Raw genomic sequence first — 20,127 nt, forward strand, 5'->3', positions numbered from 1 at the left:
GAAGCTGTAGAACGTGGAATATCACTAAGAGAATCCATAATTTTACACAGAGAAAAGGGCATAAACAAAGGCAACAAGGACAGAGTGAATTATGCTTCCACAGATGGTGGGGAAATGTTTGCATAAGCTGAGTGGAGCCGCATCATGGAAAGACTTAAAAGCCCAGGCAGAGGAGCCCAGACTGGGTGTTGGAGATTAAAGGCCTGTTATATGTTTGTTGCTTCACTTATTCTACAAGTATTTATGGAACACTCAGGTTCTTGAGTGACATGGATTTATTTTAAGGTGAATAATGGGATGATGAAAGAGCAGGGATGGAAATGTGTTTAAAATCTGAAGCACTTACACCATTATAAAATGAAGACCAAAACCAGCATAGTTGCAGTAAACAGTAAGGGCAAAGAGATTTCAAGGAAAGAAAGGAAAAGATGTAGTGGGGAAATGAGTATAAGAGAAAGATGCAAATGATGCTGAGGTTTCCACTGTGACATGTTAGCAACCACATTGAAATATAAGACCTTTAAAGGTTCCATCGTGTGGATGATAGATTTTCCCCAGGAAATTTCTAATAATTCTGAAGAAACAACTGGCCAGTTAGATGCAATGAAAAATGAAGTTCCCATTTTCAAAAGTTAGGGAAAACATTTACAGGGTGTGGAATAGCCTGGCTGATTAGAACATGTGTCCCAGAATGAGTCAGTTTTGAATCCAGGTGATACCAGGGATGGATCCAGCCAATAGTTTCCAGTTTCTTGTGTATAATGAGCCAAGAATTGCAAATGTACATCCAATGGAAAATGAAAAGCAGTTACACTTATTGAAAATCATGGGAAGATGTGCTCAGGGCAAGTCCATGAAGGCAAAAAAATGTGGTATGAACAGAAAAGTGGTACCAGGACAACAGGAAAGTAAAAAAATCAGACAGGCCTTTGGATTTTAAGTAAGTGTACCCAGCCTGGTTGCCTCTCGTTGGGTCTCTGGGGTAAAAGTGACAGGAATGATTGTCAGAGTGCTCAGTTATCTCAGAAGCTCTCAACAAATATGATCAGAATTCACTGATTAAATCACGTGTTACAAAGTACAGTCCATACTTACAAACCTTTAATAAGATTCAAGTAGGGAAAAGGGTTATTGAAGGTCAGGCCATGAGATCTAACGTGAATGTGCTCTGGCCTAGAGCTTCAGAGATTTCCTGGGTCTTTGTTATTTTCTTTTCCACCTCTTTTAGAACAGTGGAAGAAGAATTGGCCCTGGGGTGTTGCCCAAACTTAAGTGGGTTGAGAGGAGTGATTTCTCAGCCCCCATTGTGTACCTGCACTACAGGTAGGTCTAGTTAAGTTCATAGGATGGAATTTCAGAATGGAGAATGATAGTCTAAGCACTTGTTTGATACAAACTCAGATGGAGAAACATTCAGAAATACCCACAGATTATTTATGCTAAAGATAATTATTTTTTTGATGATTTTCTTTCTCTTCTTTGACTTTGATTCCTATTATCTGCAGTGATGAGCCTTTGTGCTGAGATTTGTTCCTTACTTTCATTGGGATTTGTTTTCCTCGGGTCTTTTCTGTGCTCCAAAATTTTAGGAATTACCTAGAAGTGATGTAGGGAATCAGATTTCAGAATAGAGAATACCGTGTCATAATATCTCAAGTTTGTGTTTTTATTTTTTAAATTATGTTTAAGATTAGCACAAATCTCAGTGATTGGTAATAAGGAAATGACTAGAAAATTCACAAAATATGAAGTCCCAATGAGATACTGTTTTTCTCCTGTTGTAATGATAGTGCTAATAAAAAATATTTGACAGTGAATTATTAGGAAAAGCATGTAGAAATGCATTGTCAGTGGGATACAGTGGGTCCAGAATTGTTAGTGGGTAATAAGTGTCAAGAATAAAAATGCACTTACCTTTTGACCCAGTAGTTCCTTATTTAGGTGTTTTCCCACCTGTGTATTTGGATTCAGTACACAAAGCCTTCAGTACAAAATATTAACTTCAACATCACTTTGCCTGTAAAAGATTGGAATAAATCTGAATGTCCATCCATAGCAAATTGGTTAAATTTGTTATGCTGTATATATGAGGTGGAATACAATGCAACTCTTAAAAAAAAGGATGAGATAGATTTTTATACATAAAACACTCCTCTTGTTTTGGAAAGGATAGCATTTTATGTAGATAGACTGTGTCAAATACTACCTCAGGACAAAAATAAAAGTAAATAGTAGCAACTATAAGTGAGGAGATCTGAGGATAAGACAGAGAGACTTCTTTCACCTGATACTCTATTCGCTAGTGCTATTTGAGTTTTTTGATAATTACATATACTAACAAAACTCTTCGTGTTACACAAGATAAAGGAAGCTAAGTAGCATTCACTATTGATGAAGGGTTTAGGTAAATGAATCTTCATACACTGTCAGTGGAAGTGAACATTTACACTTAAACTTTGTAAAAGGCACCATGCTGCTTGCTGCTGTTCAGTCACAGGTACACGTCTTCTGCCCAGCAAGCCTGCTGCTGCATACCAGTCCTATAGATGCCAGCCTGCATACACACATAAGATAAAAATACAGTAGTGGTTTTCACGTTAGATCTTGATTAAGTGCACATTCCTGCCCTAGTACTTATTGAAAAATAGTGAATGGTTTGGTTGTTTGTGTCACTTGAGAATTGCTCATTTCTTCACATGTAGAAATGATGCAATAGTTTGAGCCTTTTAACATGCATGTCATTTGCACAACTGACTTGAACCCATCCAATTTTTAAATGTTGGTGACCTGTCCCTGAAAGAGGTAAGAGAAGAGAGGTTTATTCATTCCCTATTTAGTAAACACTTTAATATGACAGTGTGGTACATGAACTTTTTGTTACTCTTGCTTTCTTCTCTTTTCTTTTCTTTTTTTTTTTTTTTCATCTCGGGCTGGTTTCTGCAGCCTTTTTCTGTTCCCATCAGTGAAAGCGAGACATCTGTGGAGTGTTGTTGTTCACTTGAGTTACGGCCCACAAATGGACCTTGCAAGCCTCAGTTCTCCCTCTGTTTCTTTTTATTTACACACACAAAGTAGACCACTGTGCTAAAGGGATTGTGAACAGTAAAACCATAGCTGTAAAAGATTTACCACAGGCCATGCTCACTGCGAGCGGTGATGGGGACCAGCGGAGCACAAATCATGTGAGCCCCATCCACACCACCGGCGACAGAGAATGAATTCCCACTGACCATTGCCCATAACTTCCCAGCCAGTAGGAAGCTTGACAGACCTGGTCTCCACCACCTCTAATTCTTTCAGCTATTTCTCTGCATCTCAGCATTGTTGTACTCTCCTCATAATTAGCAAAATTTATTTCCATTTTTTCATTTCTGACAAGTGACCTTTCCTTCCAAGTAAAGGAGAATGTGTTTTAATATAACCCTACAGCACTGTACAACCGCTGGAATTTTAGATGCTAACAGGAGGATTTGGGGCGTTTTTTGGCTCTGCTTACTGTGCTATCCATTTTGAGGGAAATCACTATAACTGTCTTGGGACATATGAAAAAATGAATGTTTTCTAGGTGATGCTTATTTCTTGTCAGCATATTCATTAGGAAATAGAATTTTTAGAAATAACTTATGAAATAACATCAATCTTTACTTTCTAAATATTACCTTAAATGTATTTAAAGTGTAGGTGGTGAGCGTGTCGTTGGTGTTGAATTGGTTCTTAGGAGTTTTTGGGCCCTGCAGATGGACCAGTCCTCACAATGGAGACACTTTATGAAATCATCAAAGTTGTTGAAAGACAATGCAACTTCCTCCTTCTCCGAGAACAGAGTTTGACAGTAACATCTCATAACAGATGTTTCCACAATCTCTAAATGTTTTTATTTGGTGGCACAAAAGACTCTGTTATTCATGAAATGGTCTGTTAAAAAATTAGTTCCTCCATGCGGGGGTTGTGGGAATATGTGTTATGTAAATTGATTTTACTTTTGGCAGGAGACTGGCTCTGAACTCATCCAGTCTCCAAGGTTGGACTTTGACAAGTTCCAGTTTCCAGGCCACAGCAGTCACCGAGAGTGTGGTAATACCAAAGCCCAGCATCTTTCCCAGAGTATGTAAAGTTGACTCATCAGAGAATTTCACATTCATTTATAAAAGGATACAGGCTAAGTAAAAGTTTGTAGAAATTTGTTTTGTAAAGAACAGAGGAAGAAATGTGGGCCTTCATGTTGGCTGCTTATTTGCATTATTTTAATACAAGTCATTTTCTACAGCTTATACTTGGGGATTTTAGACACCTGTTTAAAGGGAAAACTGCAATTCTAAGATAAACATGAACACCTTAAGATGTGGTTTCAGGTACTAAACAAGAGACCTTGGTGTGATGAGTGTGGAATAAAAGGACTGGCTGTTTTCACTTCTCATCTTGTTTTCCCACTTCCCTCATCCTTACTTTCTACTCCATCTAACAGGACAGAGGTCAGCAAAAGGCCTGTGGCCCACATCTGATCTGCTGCCTGCTTTTGTAAATAAGGTTTGATTGGAACCCGGCTGCTCTCCTTCATTTGCGTGTTTTCCATTGCTGCTTTTGCCCTTGCGACACCTCCATCACCAGAGACCATTTACCCAACAAAACCTAAAATATTTACAGAACAAGTTTACTGTCCTCTGCAACAGGAAGTCACCTATGTACTATGACCCAGCTTCCCTAAGAAGACATTTGATAGGTTTTTGCTGTTCAGACTTTGAAGACATTTTGGGGGTATAAAAAATGTTAAGTAAGTAATTGGTTACGTTTAAAATGTGCTAATACATATACACAAATAAACATGTAAACTAAAATCTTCAAGACTGAAAATACTATGGAATGAAAAGAATCTGTTTTTCTGATGTACACATGTTCAAACTTTAAAAGCTGAAACATTTGTTTGGCTGTTGCTTCTTTTTTCCTTTTATATGTGTTTTGTAGTACAGCTTCCTATAAGTCCTTCCATGCATGTATGATCCTTGTCCTTCTTTCCAAGGAGATAACAAACACAGGTGAGCCCATAGCTGTACCAGATAACGATTATTCATTTGGTCTTTATGCCAAATACATCGGAGACCTCTAGTCCTACGAGATCATAGCACCATCGGAAAATAATTAGAGTGCTTTAAAAATAGGAACCATGGGCCGGGGATTTAGCTCAGTGCTTCCATCATCTGCCTCGCAAGCGCAAGGTTCTGAGTCCAATCCCCAGTACCAAAAATAAAAATAAAAACAAAAATAGGAACCCAAGGTGGGAGAGAAGCTAGAAGATAGATACTACAGCTGGGTATGTAGCTCAGGGGTAGAGCACTTGCCTAGCACACACAAGGCCTTGGGTTCAATTTCAGCAACACACACACACGTGAAAACATCAGCCATTAAGCAAGGCAAAAAAGGAAATAGGAGTTCTAAGCCTCTTTATTTCATGAGCAGAAACATTCTACTTTGTCCGGAAATATAAAATATACACTGGACTCAAGAGGCTTAATGCAAAAAAAGAAAATATTTCATGATGTTTACATTGAATTTAAGCGTACTAGCTAAAATTGCCAACCACTTAATAAGTGTTTGGTGTACATGTAGATGCCCCTTATCTTAGAAAAATTTCTCAAAAATATTGATCACAAATTTAAAGTAAACTGTTTCATGCTCTTGAAAATAGGATATCGTTTGCATTTTTCCTGAAATTATGCCTGGCTTGATGACAGATAGCTTGAATTGTGTTCAGGTTCCAGATATGTAATTTCTTTTCTTATTCATCTAACAAATTAGAAAATATAAATCATAATTACAGATAATTGGAAGTGTTGGCAAATATCCAATATCTTTGTCAGATGGTTCTGGAGAGCCCGACCAAATAAGCCTATGAATTGTAACCCCACTACCAACTTCTTTTGGCACCCTAGAGCATCCCGTTGCAGTGCTAAAGGACTGCATTTCATTTTGGAAGATACTTTCAAGTGCTTATCTAATCTGTTCTTTGGTTAGATTTGTCCCTGAAAAGTATTTCTCGAGGTTATCCACAGCCTTTAGGTAATGACTTTTAAGTAGGTCACTGTCTTTTGCAGCTTTTGAGCTAACTCCCTCCAAAATCAAAAACATCAGAGCCACAATCCATTGGTCCCATGACTTTTTTTCACTCTCTTCCTTCCTATCCATGATCTGTAGTCACCCCTCTCACTTCCCATACTTAGTTGGCAATTTCACAGTGCTGGCAGAATCCCTGTCTCTAGCTATTTTGTGCCACCCTTGAGCATCTCACCTTGGCTGGAGAAGAACAGGCATACTTTCTGATTTCATTTTAAAATCATGACCATGAGCTTTAAGTGGGAACTTAAATGTTACCCAACAGTCGTATTATGTTATGCATTCTCACTGGATTTTGGATAATCTCCTTCCTTAATCTTCTAACACTGCCTTTCTCAACTTTGACTGGAAAAATTGAAGCAATAAGGAGCTTCCGCCAGGTCCCACTGCTGCCCTATGGAGCTGGAGATGAACTGCCTGTCTCCTGTCTGGAGGCAGCCCTTCCACTCCTGTATCAGATGTGTCCCCTCTGCCTCCTCAGAGGTGGGGCTCCAGTAATTCCCGTCATCAACTTGACCGTCTCTCGTGGTCATTCCCATCAACATGCAAGCCTGCTTTTCCTTCTCCTGTTACATATTTAAGAAAACAGCACTTCCAATTTCATGTCCATTTCCTCTCTATAACCACCACTCCATGTCTCTTCCCTCTACAACAGTACTCCTCAAGCGTCATTTGGTGTCTGTTGTTGAGCCAGTTTCTCCCTTCTGGGTCTCTCTTGAGTCCAATTCAGTCAGATGTTTGACATAGCCATTCCATTTCCCTTACCAAAGTCCCCAGTTCAATCCTACAATGTTCAGTCCTCATCTTTGTCCCATCAGCAGCCTTCAGCATCACACTCATTCCTTGAAGTACTAGAATCACCTGTCTCCCAGGATGCACCTCTTCCAGTTTGCCTCTCACTGCCCTGGCCAGTCCTCTCAGTGACCTGTGATTCACACCTCAGACCTCTTCCCTGTCGACACTCAAGACCACATTCTTTATCATTAAAATGTCATAGCAATATCTATGTTCTCATGACACCTGGGTTTATTATTTCCAACCAGGCCTCTCTCGTGATCTTCACATTTATATATCCAAGTAAATGAGAGCTTTCAGGACACTTCCATTGCATTGTGTGCCCAATAGACTTACAGGCTTATACTGTTAGGTTTGACTCCTGGTCCTCTGTCAACCCTCCAAGCCAGCGTCATCTCAGTTCCTGTTAGTTTATTTCTTCAGCTGCTCAGGCCAAACTCCTAACACCTTCTTACCATTTTCAGGCCTTAGCTATCTCATCCCTGAATTCTCTAGGAGCTTCCTGACTGTTGCCTCTGCAATTATAGCTTGCACTTTTACAGACTTTATTGGAATCACCTCTTCTCCACATTGACATTCTTTCTCTTCTTTCTTCTCACCCTACCTGTCTCTAGAATTCAGAGAGCTCCACCCCAAGCTGCCGAACAGGACACCCACTCACCTACATCCAAGGTCACCTTCTCAGCAGTACCCTTGGGGTTCTCCCTGCGGGCTCCATTCCCCTCACCCTACCCTATTTTCAGTACCACCTCCTACCTAATGTATTATACTATACTCTACCCATTTATTGTATTTATTATCTATCTTCTGCTAGAATGTAACCTTCAGGAAGACAGATTTTTGTCTTTTCTGTTTATTGTTGAATCTCCAGCATCTACAAAAATGCTTCCACCTTGGAGACGGTAAAAAAAAAAATGTGTTGAAAGTATAAATGAAAGTTTCCGTCTTTCTCCTTGATGCCCCATAGACATGAACAGAGAGATCTGCCTCATGATAGCTTTCAGAGAGTTCAGCCTCATGATAGTTTAAGTTTCTCTAGCATTATATCATAAACAGATATCAGAAAATAAATACAAAACACTGTGCTCTTCACTCGATTATAGAGGATCTATTATTTTGAAACTGAAAACAATTCTAGAATGTAGTAGCAGTATCATACTGAAACTGCTCAAACAACCAAACAGTTCCTTGATGTTTTTAAGAATATATTCAAAATTCTTCACAAATCCCCCAAATTGTGGATATCACGATAAAAAGAAAAGAAGGAACAATGTAGTCATAACTGCTTTACAGCTGGCTGGGCTCAAGTCATGGAAGGAGGCTTGCTCTTCAGCCCACCTCCTGCGTTTGGGTGACACTTGTACCTCTGTAATTTAGCCCATGCAGCTCATGAGCCCTCAACGTTTACCATGTACTGTTGAAACCAAGAATTTTAATCCTATAAAAGCCAGGGACTCACTATCTTATTTTATTCTGTTGATTGCAGTACTAGAGATCAAACCCAGGGCCTTACTAGGCCACAGAGCCACATCTCTAGCCCTTATTTTATTCTATTTTAGATACTAACTAAAAATTAGGGGCCAAGGATTTAGCTCAGTGGTGCCTCTGCCTGCCTCACAAGAGCAAGGTCCCTAGTTCTATCCCTGGTACAAAAAAAAAAAAAAAATTAGTTCTACCAGGCCTTAGAATGTAATACATGTGGATGTTATTATTACAAGTAAATGACAGGTAACACTGTTAAAAGCAAAATGAACAGCCATAGTAAGTTTTTACTTTGAGATCTAATGACAAGCATCCACTCAGTGTGATTTGGGACCTAATGATAAACCGTGAATGTAAACAAAGAGAAAAGGCATCTTTGTTTTCATTTTTAAACTGATTTTTTAGAATATATAATATAGGGCCGGGGATTTAGCTCAGTGGTTTTGCTGCCTGTTGCGCAAGCGCAAGGACCAGAGTTCCATCCCCGATACCAAAAAAAAAAAAAAAGAATATATAATACATATACACTTGTATATATATTCTTGCATATGTATGTTGTGTGTATTTTATGTCTATTTTTATTTCATAAAGCCTTCTGCCAATAGTAGTTTTTAAATGATGATCAGGAATCTTTGACAAAGGGGTTGGTGTAAAGAAAAATGCTGTCACCACGGTGACAGCTGTCCAGCGTTAACATCTCACATCTCTTCCTTTTATCATGTGTTTTAGGGCAGTTCAAGCTGCTGGAACAAGACCGCGATATAAAGGAGCCTGTGCAATATTTCAACAGTGTAGAGGAGGTGGCAAAGGCATTTCCTGAGCGCGTGTACGTCATGGAGGAAATAACATTCAACGTGAAGGTAGCTCTTGGAGAACCAAATATTTATCCTCACTTAAATGATTTAACTTCCAAGTCTGTGTCCACTGTGGGCGTATCTGTGTGTCTCCCAGGAGACTACATCTTCCAGTGGGTTCATGCCACGGCTGAGACTGCATGTGTTACAGAGCCGACCTAGCTCCTGACAATATACTATATTCATTAGCATTATCTCCTGTTAGAATTTAAAACTGATGAAGTCAAAAATAAAATTGCTAAGGCAAATAGAAGATTTCTTTTTTAATTTAGACTTTAGTCCCTAAAGTCCCTATCCATTCTTTGACCAAATGTGCGGACTGAGTGCTATACTGTTAGGGACAAAAGACTGGTGATGAAATGAATACCAAACAATTAGTTTAAAGAAAAGGCTTCCAGAGCCTCCCTGAGATGAGCACATACCCAAACCTATCCCATTTCTGTATACACAGGGAAAGCTAATAGATAGACTCTGCCTGGAGAACAGTAAGATGGTATCTGCTGTGCTTCATTTGCTTTGCAGTCTTAAAGGAACAGTGCAGGCTCCTTCCATGTGTGGAGCAAGCGCCTTTGACCAGACTTGCTGTTGAAGCAGCGACACTGAGTAGGCCCAGTCATTAGCACCCGCACCTCTGTTGTGTTTTCTTTGGCAGCACCCACAGTTACACTGAGACATTTTAGTAACTCTTGTGTTGAAAAGATTCTGTTTAATCTCACTTCCACAGGAAATCCAACTAATTCTTGTTCTCTGAACCTTTCAAGGTTTAGGGGGCAAGGTTGCTAATTCTTAGGAATCTGCTCTATGAACAAGAGACTGCATGGCATCTTGACCCAGGAATGCATCGGTGTTGCTGTGGGTGGGCCATTCTACCCACATCTCCAGGAAAATTGGGGATGCCCAAGCAGCCTCCCTACTGGAGAAACCCATTCTGCGCTTAAGCAAAGTCATTCTTTCCTCCAGTCTTAAAATATGATCTGCTGTCTTTAGTTTCGTTAATATGATGGGTGAGACTTTGTATTTTGTAAAATCTTTCACTAAGTAAATTTTACTTATATACATAAATATTTGTATAATTTTAACCCCTTCAGTGATCCAGTACAATGAACAGTCAAGTGCCAGGGATTTAGCTCAGTGGTTCCACTGCCTGCCTCGAAAGCAGAAGGACCCAAGTTCGATCCCCGGTACCAAAAAAATAAATAAATAAATAAATAAATAAATAAATAAAGTGTACCAATAAACAGTCAAGACAACTTGCATGCATTTACATTGAAAGTTTGTGAAAACATGTTCTTTTGTTTTGTTTGGTTTGGTTTGGTTTTTTTGTTCTGATACCGGGGATCAAACTCAGGTCCTTGCACTTGCGCAGCAGGCAGTGAAACCACTGAGCTAAATCCCTAGCCCCTATGTTCTTTATTTTTAAATTACCAAGATTCATTGATTCACAAGGAGATAAAGCTGTTTTGTTTTGTTTTGTTTTGTTTTGTCTTTGTTTTAGTGGTGCTGGGGATCAAACCCAGGACCTCAATCATGTTAAGCTTCCCAGCCCTGGGACATTAAATCTGATTGTATTAGTGTCTTAGTATGATTTAAATCTTACCTTAAAGCTTGTACTTGGGCCTGGGATATGGCTCAGTGGTAGCGTGCTTACCTAGCATGTGCAAGGCCCTGGGTTTGATGGCAGGGGGGAACTTTATATTAATAATCCCAACGACTTGAGAGGTTGAGGTGTGATGATCAAGTTTGAGGCCAGCCTGGGGAACATAACAAGACCTCATCTCAAAAAAAATTAAGTTTAGAGTTATCCAAGTGAAAAAAGTTGTCTATTTAGGTAAATTGGTACTTTGAAACTATCTTCTAAACTTATTTCATCTGATAATAAATGATGAGAAATCAAGCATAACATCTTTATGATTTTAGAGATTTCCTCTAATCATCAATACCTACTTCGAGAACCTATACACCAATAAGATGGAAAACACAGAAGAAATGGACAGATTCCTAGACACATATAAATTACCAAAGTTGAACAAAGAAGACCTAAAAATTCTAAACAACCCAATGTCAACCAATGAAATTGAAAACGAAATTAAAAACTTATCAACTAAGAAAAGCCCAGGCCCTGATGGCTTCACTGCTGAATTCTACAAGACATTTAGAGAGGAACTGCTGCCACTACTGTTTAAACTCTTCAATGAAATTGAAAGGGAAGCAATACTCCCAAATTCATTCCTGGAAGCAAGCATCACCTTGATCCCCAAAGCAGAGAAAGACCCAACCGAAAAGGAGAACTATAGGCCAATCTCACTAATGAACATAGATGCAAAAATCCTTAATAAGATAATGGCAAACAGAATACAGAACATCATCAAGAAGATCATACACCCTGACCAAGTGGGATTCATCCCGGGGATGCAGGGATGGTTCAACATACGCAAATCAATCAATGTAATACACTATGTCAATAGAGCCAAGGACAAAAACCATATGATTATCTCAATAGATGCACAAAAAGCATTTGACAAAATCCAACATGCATTTATGATAAAAACTCTACAAAAAATTGGAATAGACGGTCTCTACCTCAATCTGATAAAAGCCATCTATGAAAAACCAACAGCCAATGTCATATTAAATGGTCAAAAACTAAAATCCTTCACACTAAAATCAGGAACAAGACAAGGATGTCCACTATCACCTCTCCTGTTCAATATAGTTTTGGAAATATTAGCCACAGCAATTAGACAAGAGAAAGAAATGAAAGGAATAAAGATAGGAAATGAAGGAATCAAACTGTCATTATTTGCAGATGACATGATACTCTATATAGAAGACCCCAAGAACTCCACCAAAAGTCTTCTAGACTTAACCAAATTCAGTAAAGGAGCTGGATACAAGGTCAACACACAAAAATCAATAGCTTTTCTGTACATGAACAACAGACTCACTGAGAGAGAAATAGGGCAAACAATTCCTTTCACAATAGCATCCAAAAAACTAAAATACATAGGAATCAACCTAACAACACAAATCAAAGACCTTTTCTCTGAAAACTATATCACTTTGAAAAGAGATTGAAGACAATATCAGAAAATGGAAAGACATCCCTTGCTCCTGGGTAAGAAGGATCAACATAGTGAAAATGGCCATACTTCCAAAACTGCTATATGGATTCAATGCAATCCCAACTGAAAGCCCATCAGTATACTTCATGGACCTTGAGAAAACAATCCAAAAATTCATTTGGAACAAGAAGAGACCCAGAATAGCAAAAGCAATTCTAGGTAACAGAGACATGGCAGGGGGTATCACAACCTCCAACTTGAAACTATACTACAAAGCTACTGTGATAAAAACAGCATGGTACTGGCAAAGAGACCTGAAGACCAATGGAACAGATTAGAAGATGCAGAAAGAACTCCAGACATGCTCAACCATCTCATCTTTGACAAAGGAGCCAAACACCCTCACTGGAGGTAAGATAGCTTCTTTAATAAATGGTGCTGGAGAAATTGGGTTTCAACTTGGCAAAGGCTAAAACTAAACCTATATCTCTCACCATGCACTCAACTAAAATCAAAATGGATTAAAGGTCTAAATATTAAAACAGAAACGTTGAACTGGCTAGAGCAGAGGTTAGGTGGAACTCTTGAAGACATTGGTGTAGGAAAAGATTTTATCAACAAAACCTCAGTTGCCCATGAACTAGCACAAACAATCAACAAGTGGGATCTCTTCTTACTGAAAAGCTTCTGCACAGCAAGAGAAACCACCAGCAGTGTGAAGGGACAACCCACAATGTGGGAAAAAAATTTTCACCTGCTGTAACTCAGACAAAAGTCTACTACCTAGAATATATAAAGAACTTTAAAAAGTCAGACCTCCCAAGTTTAAAGACCCAATCCAAAAATGGGCACCTGAATTTAACTAATTTCTCAGTCAAAGAAGTAGAAATGGCAAATAAACATATGAAAAAATGTTCAACGTCACTGGTCATTTGAGAGATGCAAATGAAAACAATGCTGAGGTTCCACCTCACCCCAGAAAAAGTGGCTGCTACCATGAAATCAACCAATAACAAATGCTGGTGGGGCTGTGGGGAAAGAGGAACCCTGCTCCACTGCTGGTGGGAGTGTAGACTGGTGCAAGCACTGTGGAAATCAGTATGGAGATACCTCAAAGAACTAGGACTGGAAGTCCCATTTGACCCAGCTATTCCCCTGCTGGGTATCTTCCCAAAAGAATTAAAAGAATCATACTACAGTGATATATGTGCACCCATGTTCATAGCAGCACAGTTTGTAATAGCTTAAACTTGGAAATAGCCCAAATGCCCATCAACTGGAGACTGAATAAAGAAAATGGTTTTTTTTAATGGAGTACTACTCAGCCATAAAAAACGAGAAATTAGAGACATTTATAGCTACATGGATGCACATTGAGGTGATACTCTTAAGTGAAATAAATAGGACACACATGTAAATACTGAATAGTTTCTCTGGTGTAAGAAACTGAAAGTGTAAATAAGGACTAAAAGGTACAATAGATAATGTGAAATAGGAAGAAAAGGGGCAAAAGGGAAAGGGACGTGGGAGGGGTAGGGGAAAGAAAAGAAGGGAATGAATTAATATGAAAAAATGAAAAAAAAGGAAACAGTCATGATAAATAGGGAGGGATGGAGGGGTTGAAGGGAGGGCAGGGGAAGGGGGAAAAAATAAGAACGAGGAGAGTATGCAAAGGTGCAAATTTCCAATGATGAATGTCATTATATTGTATATCTAAAATGTACCAATAAAAGTATATACAGTTAAAAAAAAGTTTTCCTCTAGCATTAAAATTTAACATTCTATTTTTGCCACATATTGTTCACATACAATATTTCTAAAAGATGCTTCTAGCAGTTTTTTTGAAAATTTTGTGTTAAATCAATAATGATTAGAAAAATAATACTGAAACTCATACTTTTTGATAGTTTTTTATACAAAATAACATATTTGAATGTATCCATTAAAATGTATATAATGGAAGTGTCACTTAAGAGTTCAAAGGCACAGATAAGTGTATCAAATGTGAGCTTATAGCATCCACAGAGCTAATTAGGTTGTGGTTGAATTCCATGCTGTGCAAACATAAATTTTTAATATCTCTAGTCTATTACTAAGTTTTAAGAGCCATCACATCTAGCTTGCATAAATCATTAAGACATTATTCAATTCTATTCAAAGAATGGTTGTTATAGGAACCTCTGGAAATACATATAAATAAATGTACAAAAGTTTGTAAACACCTAAGTGAATAAATGAACTGAGATGAGCTACAGGAAAGTTTTCTGAATACCACTTGGGTGAAAAGTAAGTGTTGGAAGTCACAGTCCGCTTTACTTAAAAATATACGTGATTATAGTGTATTGAGAACTAAGGTGCGGTGGGGAGAGAGAAAGAAGTGGTTTGTTTGGTTATTATTTCCCCCAGAGCAGAATAAAAAGAAAACAGTACTATCTATTCACAGATGAAGCTGTTATCCAGGAAGCAGCTTTTGCTGTTGCAACCTTTTTTAAGTTTTACGCTCTACCCTTCACTTCAGAAAAAGCGTGATTTAGATCAGTAGGATACACTACTGAAGAAATTGCTTTCAGTTAAGCATTGATAACCAACTGGCCATCATAGTCAAAAGACTTATTGCAAAAAACCTGAAATAAGTATTTGTATGTATATATTCCTCTCCAAACTGAAATGAATATAAAAAGAATTTGAAGTCCAGGAGTATTGAAAGAATGGGAAGTTTACTTCTGTGTTTTGTCCAAGATTATAGCAAAATTTTAACTAAACAAATGGAACGGGCAATATTACTGTTCTTTACACATTTATTTTTAAATATAAATTTTTAAATATAGAAAAATATAAATATTTTAAAACATAGAAAATTCATATTTTAAAGATGCCTTGATACATTTAAAATCATTTGCCTGATTGCCCCATCCTGATTAACCATGTAGTATGAGTTCACATGCATTCAGTGTCTAATTCCTTAATGAGACTGTATATTTTGAGCTTCTGCTCTCTGCCCAGCACTGTTCTAGGCCCTGGGAGTACACAGTGAATAGCAGATCCCTACCTGCATGCAAACTACAGACTAGTAGGGAGGCAGACAGTAAGTAAATGAACAAGTGTTAATGCCACCTCAAAGTAGAGATATCACAATTGCTGAATGTACAGGTCTGCTACATGGAGAAAGGTCTGGGCTTGATGCGTACATCTGGAGCTCACACCTTGGGGAAGACATGTAGAGCCATGGGTCCAACCAAAGTCAGCCAAGGGCAGTTTTGTAAGTCTCGCGACTGCATTCAGTCTCTGTCACAGTTTTGATTGTCGTGACTGTGGGGTGGAGGATGTTCCTGGCATCTGGAGACTAGGGATGCTCCTAAGCTTTCCATAGTACACAGAAAAGGCCCTCACAACAAAGAATTGCCCACCCCAAAATGTCAGTAGTGCCAAGGTTGAAGAACCTTGACATAAACAGATAAAGAGAGAGGAGAACTGAACCCTGGAATATCCCAAAACTTAAGGGTCTAGAAAAGGAGATAGAGGCCACAGCGAAGTAGGGCAGCCAAGAGTATGTGGTGTCCCAGAAGCCAATTTTCAAGGAGGAGTAAGCAACTGTGTCAAATGCTACTTAAAAATTGATAAAATGAGGATTCAGCTGGCACTCTCATTACATTTAGCAAAATGGAGGCCACTGGTAGCCATGACAGGAAGGAAATAATTGAGCTCAAAAACCTAAAAATTAAATTAACAAAGGCAGTGCAGTAGTATGGTCAACCTAGAGTTCTGTCAGAATAGAATTCAAGCAAGATTTTTCAACACCACCTTGTGTTTCTTCCAGCCATCTGTGGCTGCCTGGGTGCTGGTCACAGTGGAGACAGAGCTTGGGTTAACCAGATTTGAGGTTCTCCTGGGGTCTGTAACCCAGATCAGCCAAGGTGTTAATGAAGTGTGCTCTATAGTGACAGATAGTGCTGAGCCATAGAATCCTCATTCAGTGAGGAGGTGGGAATACAAGATGCATAGCCTCAAACAGGAATTGCAAATGGGAGGTAAGATGGCCAAGAAAATGAAGGGTATATGGGCAGGTAATCTCTTGAAAATCATTCCTGTGCATTTCCTCCAGTCTCTGCAAAGCTGAAGGATCCCATGTTTTTAGAGTAGCAGTCACCTGCCTCTGTCTCCCTCACCCTTTTTTCCTTTGTCATCTAGTTTTGGTTTCCATGGCAAGAATTTTGTTTTTGTTTGTTTGCTTTCTTGCATATTTATTTTAACTGCAGTGGGCATTTTCTCTCTTATCTCTTACTTTTTTCATCAACCATCTCTAGTCTCATGTTCATGGTCAGAGTCAGAAGATGTCCTATTTCCGAGTTGACCATCCCAAGTGGAGGCTTATTCCCCTGCCTTTTAATAAGAAGACAGCCACACCTACCATTTCAGGATATGGATCCTTCTTTAGACAAGATCCAAGGACCAATCGGATTGTGTATTGGCTCAGTCCTCAGCTGTGACAATGGACAAGTCACATGACATTTGAGCCCATGGAGTCTTAGATTTGCTGGGAGAATTAAGTGAAGTAATGTACTGAAGTCCTTTCCAAGAATTTAGTGTGGAAATTGGAGACTGTGGACTGGCCACTTTTTTGTAAATGAAGTTGTTTTGGACCACAGCCACATCCATTTGTTTATATATTGTCTGTGGCTGCTTTCACACCAACAGAATAACTGAGTTGTAGCAGACACCATATGGGCCCACAAAGCCTAAAATTATTACTGTATGTTCTTGTAAAAAAAGTTTGCCAGTACTTGATTCAGAACATAAAATCATACTAAAATGTTCTACAATTTTGAAAAATTCTTACCACAGATTATTTCACTTACCCTTTAATACTTTACACCCAATATATTAATATTAAGAACTCATTACATAGAAGCTGCTTTTAATTGTTGTTTCAAAATATCCCTTCACTTCATATGCTTTTTGGAGATGTTATACTAGCAGCTAGTGAATTATTTTAAATGTCTCAAGCCTTTCAAGCTCAGCCCAACAATGAGAAATTTTACCACACATACATTTTCTGCTATCGGAATAATAACTAGCCAATTATGTTTTAATGTCAGTTCATCCTTACTACAAAAGTGGTAGAGAAAGGGAAAAGAAAGGGCAGCTTTGACTTGGCATTAGGTCCACAGCACCCCATCTTCACTGCTGTAGCCTCAAAGCCTCTACGTTAAGATTACAGCCCTCCAGTCTGAGGGAGCACAGATACCCTAATGTGGACTCTATAATGCTGCTATTTTAGGCCCACACTTTGAGCTGTTCCAGCACAGGTTTCCCCAGAGGTAAGATAACAGGTTTGCACTGTCTCGACCACAGAAAGTGACCCCCTCAGGGATGTGAGGTCTCAGTCAGATGTGGAGGAGACTCCCATCCTGGCCTCTGCAGAACCATTTGCATGCTATGGGATCTAGGCAGGAGCTATGCTGACAGCCCCGACATCTATGCATCAGCTCCTCATTACTGCCCCTGGCACCTGTTAGGCAGGAGTGTCATTACCTAGCAACAGAGCTGCTGTGGTGTGGAGAGGAAGACTTCTGGGGTGCCCTTTTTTGTATAATTGTGTATATTTGTGGAGTATAAAGTGGTGCTGTGATACATGTGTATAAGGTTAGCATGATTGAATCAAGCTAATTAACATATCTACCATCTCAAATACTTATTGGTTCCTCCTAACTGAGGCATTGTACCCTCTAACCAACATCTCCCCCAGTCCTCCCCAATGCCACTTTCTCTGCCAACCACCCATTTTGTTCTCTGCATCTATGTGTTCTCTTTTTCATCTTCCACCTGTAAGTGAGAGCATGCAGTATTTGTCTTTCTGAGCCTAGTTCACTTAGCATAGCGTCTTCCAGTTTTAGCCATACTGTCACAAGTGATATTTTAAGGGTTTTTTTTTTAAAGTGAAGTAGTATTCCATTGTGTATATTTACCAGAGTAGCTTTTTTTAATAGAAAAAAAACAAAACATAAGATTCAGTGATAGCTTTTCTACACTGAGAAATGTGACCAAGGATAAAATGATTAAAATACTACAAATAATTCAACAGGACTAGGAAGTTTACACACTTTGAGTTTTTAATCATCAAGTTTTAGATCTGTAAAGGCCTTTAGACATCATGTAGTCCTATTCCTTTTAACAAATGAAAACTAAGAAACTGGTAAGTGAGCCAACTTCACTGTTCTCACATAGCTGCGTGCAAGCCAGGTCTCCTACTTCAATCCTGTCATCTCTCTGGGTTGTTGCCTTCTATTTATGGAGGTGGTATAAAACTCAAGATTATGATCAGAGTATACTTTCATACTGACAGTATAGCTTGCGCACTAAATTCATTTTCTTTTTTTAAAATCCAAATGAACATATTCAATAATTACTGCACATTGTACAATACATAGCCAAAATCCTTCAGTCTGTTATATCCCTATATAGTCTGACACAAAGGATTTGGTAGCTTTTGTGAATGTTATCCATGCAGCTTGTTATATTTTATGATAGGAGAGTATGATGTCAGGAGTTTAAAAATTATCCTACAAGTTACCTTGATGTTTTCTATCAACATCAGTGTAGATTCTACTTAGGTATCATTGGTCAAAATGAACTCCTTCAAAATTATCACTGTAAGGTATTAACCCAGGATTTTTAAAGTACGTAGTAGCCAGTACTAATACAGAAGTTAGACTAGAGTTATTGCTTGAAGCTGTGTTACAGATATACTGAAGGGGCTAAGATGAAAAACAAAATAAATAAGAAAGTCCTAAAGTTTAATTTGATTAGCACAACTTGATACTGAACTTTGAATTTCCTCCAAGGGTTCCAAGTTACTGAAAATCAGCCAGTTTTTTCACAAGTGGTAGATTTGAGGCCATCTGTGGCTTTTATCTTAACATAATAGTTACCCTTTTTAAAGTCTGAAAAAGTGCTAAGGAAATAAAGACCTTTCCCTCTTCCAATCAGTTACACTGTATCTTATTTCCATAGATAAAATAGTTAAATTAAACATATGTCATGTTGCTTTCTTTATTCATTTTAACAGAACTATAGTCAGAACCTTGAAAATACAGTAACAGAGAGGTCTGGGGCTGCTTGTGATTCTACTTTTGTAATTATGCCCTGCCATCTTTCTGGTCATGTTTGCTTTTAAAATGTAAAAAATAGCTTATTAGTAGACACTGTTCTGCATATATTTCATCCTGTGGTTGTCCTGTAAATTAATATGAAATAGTAGTACTGAAACCATATTTTTAAGGATTTTTTGTTGTATTTTTTGTTTTGTTTTCAGAACATAATTTAGTCATAGCCACCATTTCTACCTAAAAATACCACTCCTAGCTTCAGACTTGGTAATTCAGAAAAAAAGTCTCCTCTTTGTGTTTTAAGTTTATAATGTCATGGAAACAACTTATCCTGTGACTTTTCAAAACAGACAAGGAATGATTTGCTCCACAATTTTCTTTACAACCCTTGGAGTACGAGTAATTCTAGGCAGGCAGCTTTTAAGATGACTGTGAATTTTAACAAAATTCTTTCCAAAATAACTATAATTTACCTTTTAGTTTCCTGTTATACATTGTTCTTTTCTGCCATTTAAAGAGAGTCTTGATCACTTCTCAGCCTTTTGGCTAAGATCAAGTGTAAAGAGAGTCTTGAACAAAATTTAAACTTACTTTTATCTCCTGTTCTATAATTGGTTAAAGTTTTCTGCACTTCTTACAATATATATGACTTTTGCCTGTGTATGGAGAGACCCTATCCCCTGATAATTTGGTATTTTATGGTCTCATTTAAATTTTTGT

The 20,127-nt window shown here is 38.3% G+C and overlaps 1 protein-coding gene and 1 pseudogene across 9 annotated transcripts in view; both read left to right on the forward strand.

Moving 5' to 3' along the window:
- Garem1 (GRB2 associated regulator of MAPK1 subtype 1) overlaps positions 1-20,127 on the forward strand; it is a 227,351-nt gene that overhangs the window by 169,781 nt on the left and 37,443 nt on the right. For all 9 annotated transcript variants that reach the window (XM_004853105.4, XM_004853104.4, XM_087193667.1 and 6 more), the window contains one exon: positions 9,115-9,245. In XM_004853105.4, the coding sequence (XP_004853162.2) occupies positions 9,115-9,245 (131 nt within the window). The remainder of the gene's footprint in view (positions 1-9,114; positions 9,246-20,127) is intronic.
- LOC147830130 (U2 spliceosomal RNA) lies at positions 19,934-20,084 on the forward strand (annotated as a pseudogene).

The sequence above is a fragment of the Heterocephalus glaber genome, unplaced genomic scaffold (genome assembly GCF_053883595.1).
Source record: "Heterocephalus glaber isolate CG9 unplaced genomic scaffold, H.glaber_assembly_v1.0 deba00000331, whole genome shotgun sequence".
Lineage (NCBI taxonomy): Eukaryota > Metazoa > Chordata > Mammalia > Rodentia > Bathyergidae > Heterocephalus > Heterocephalus glaber.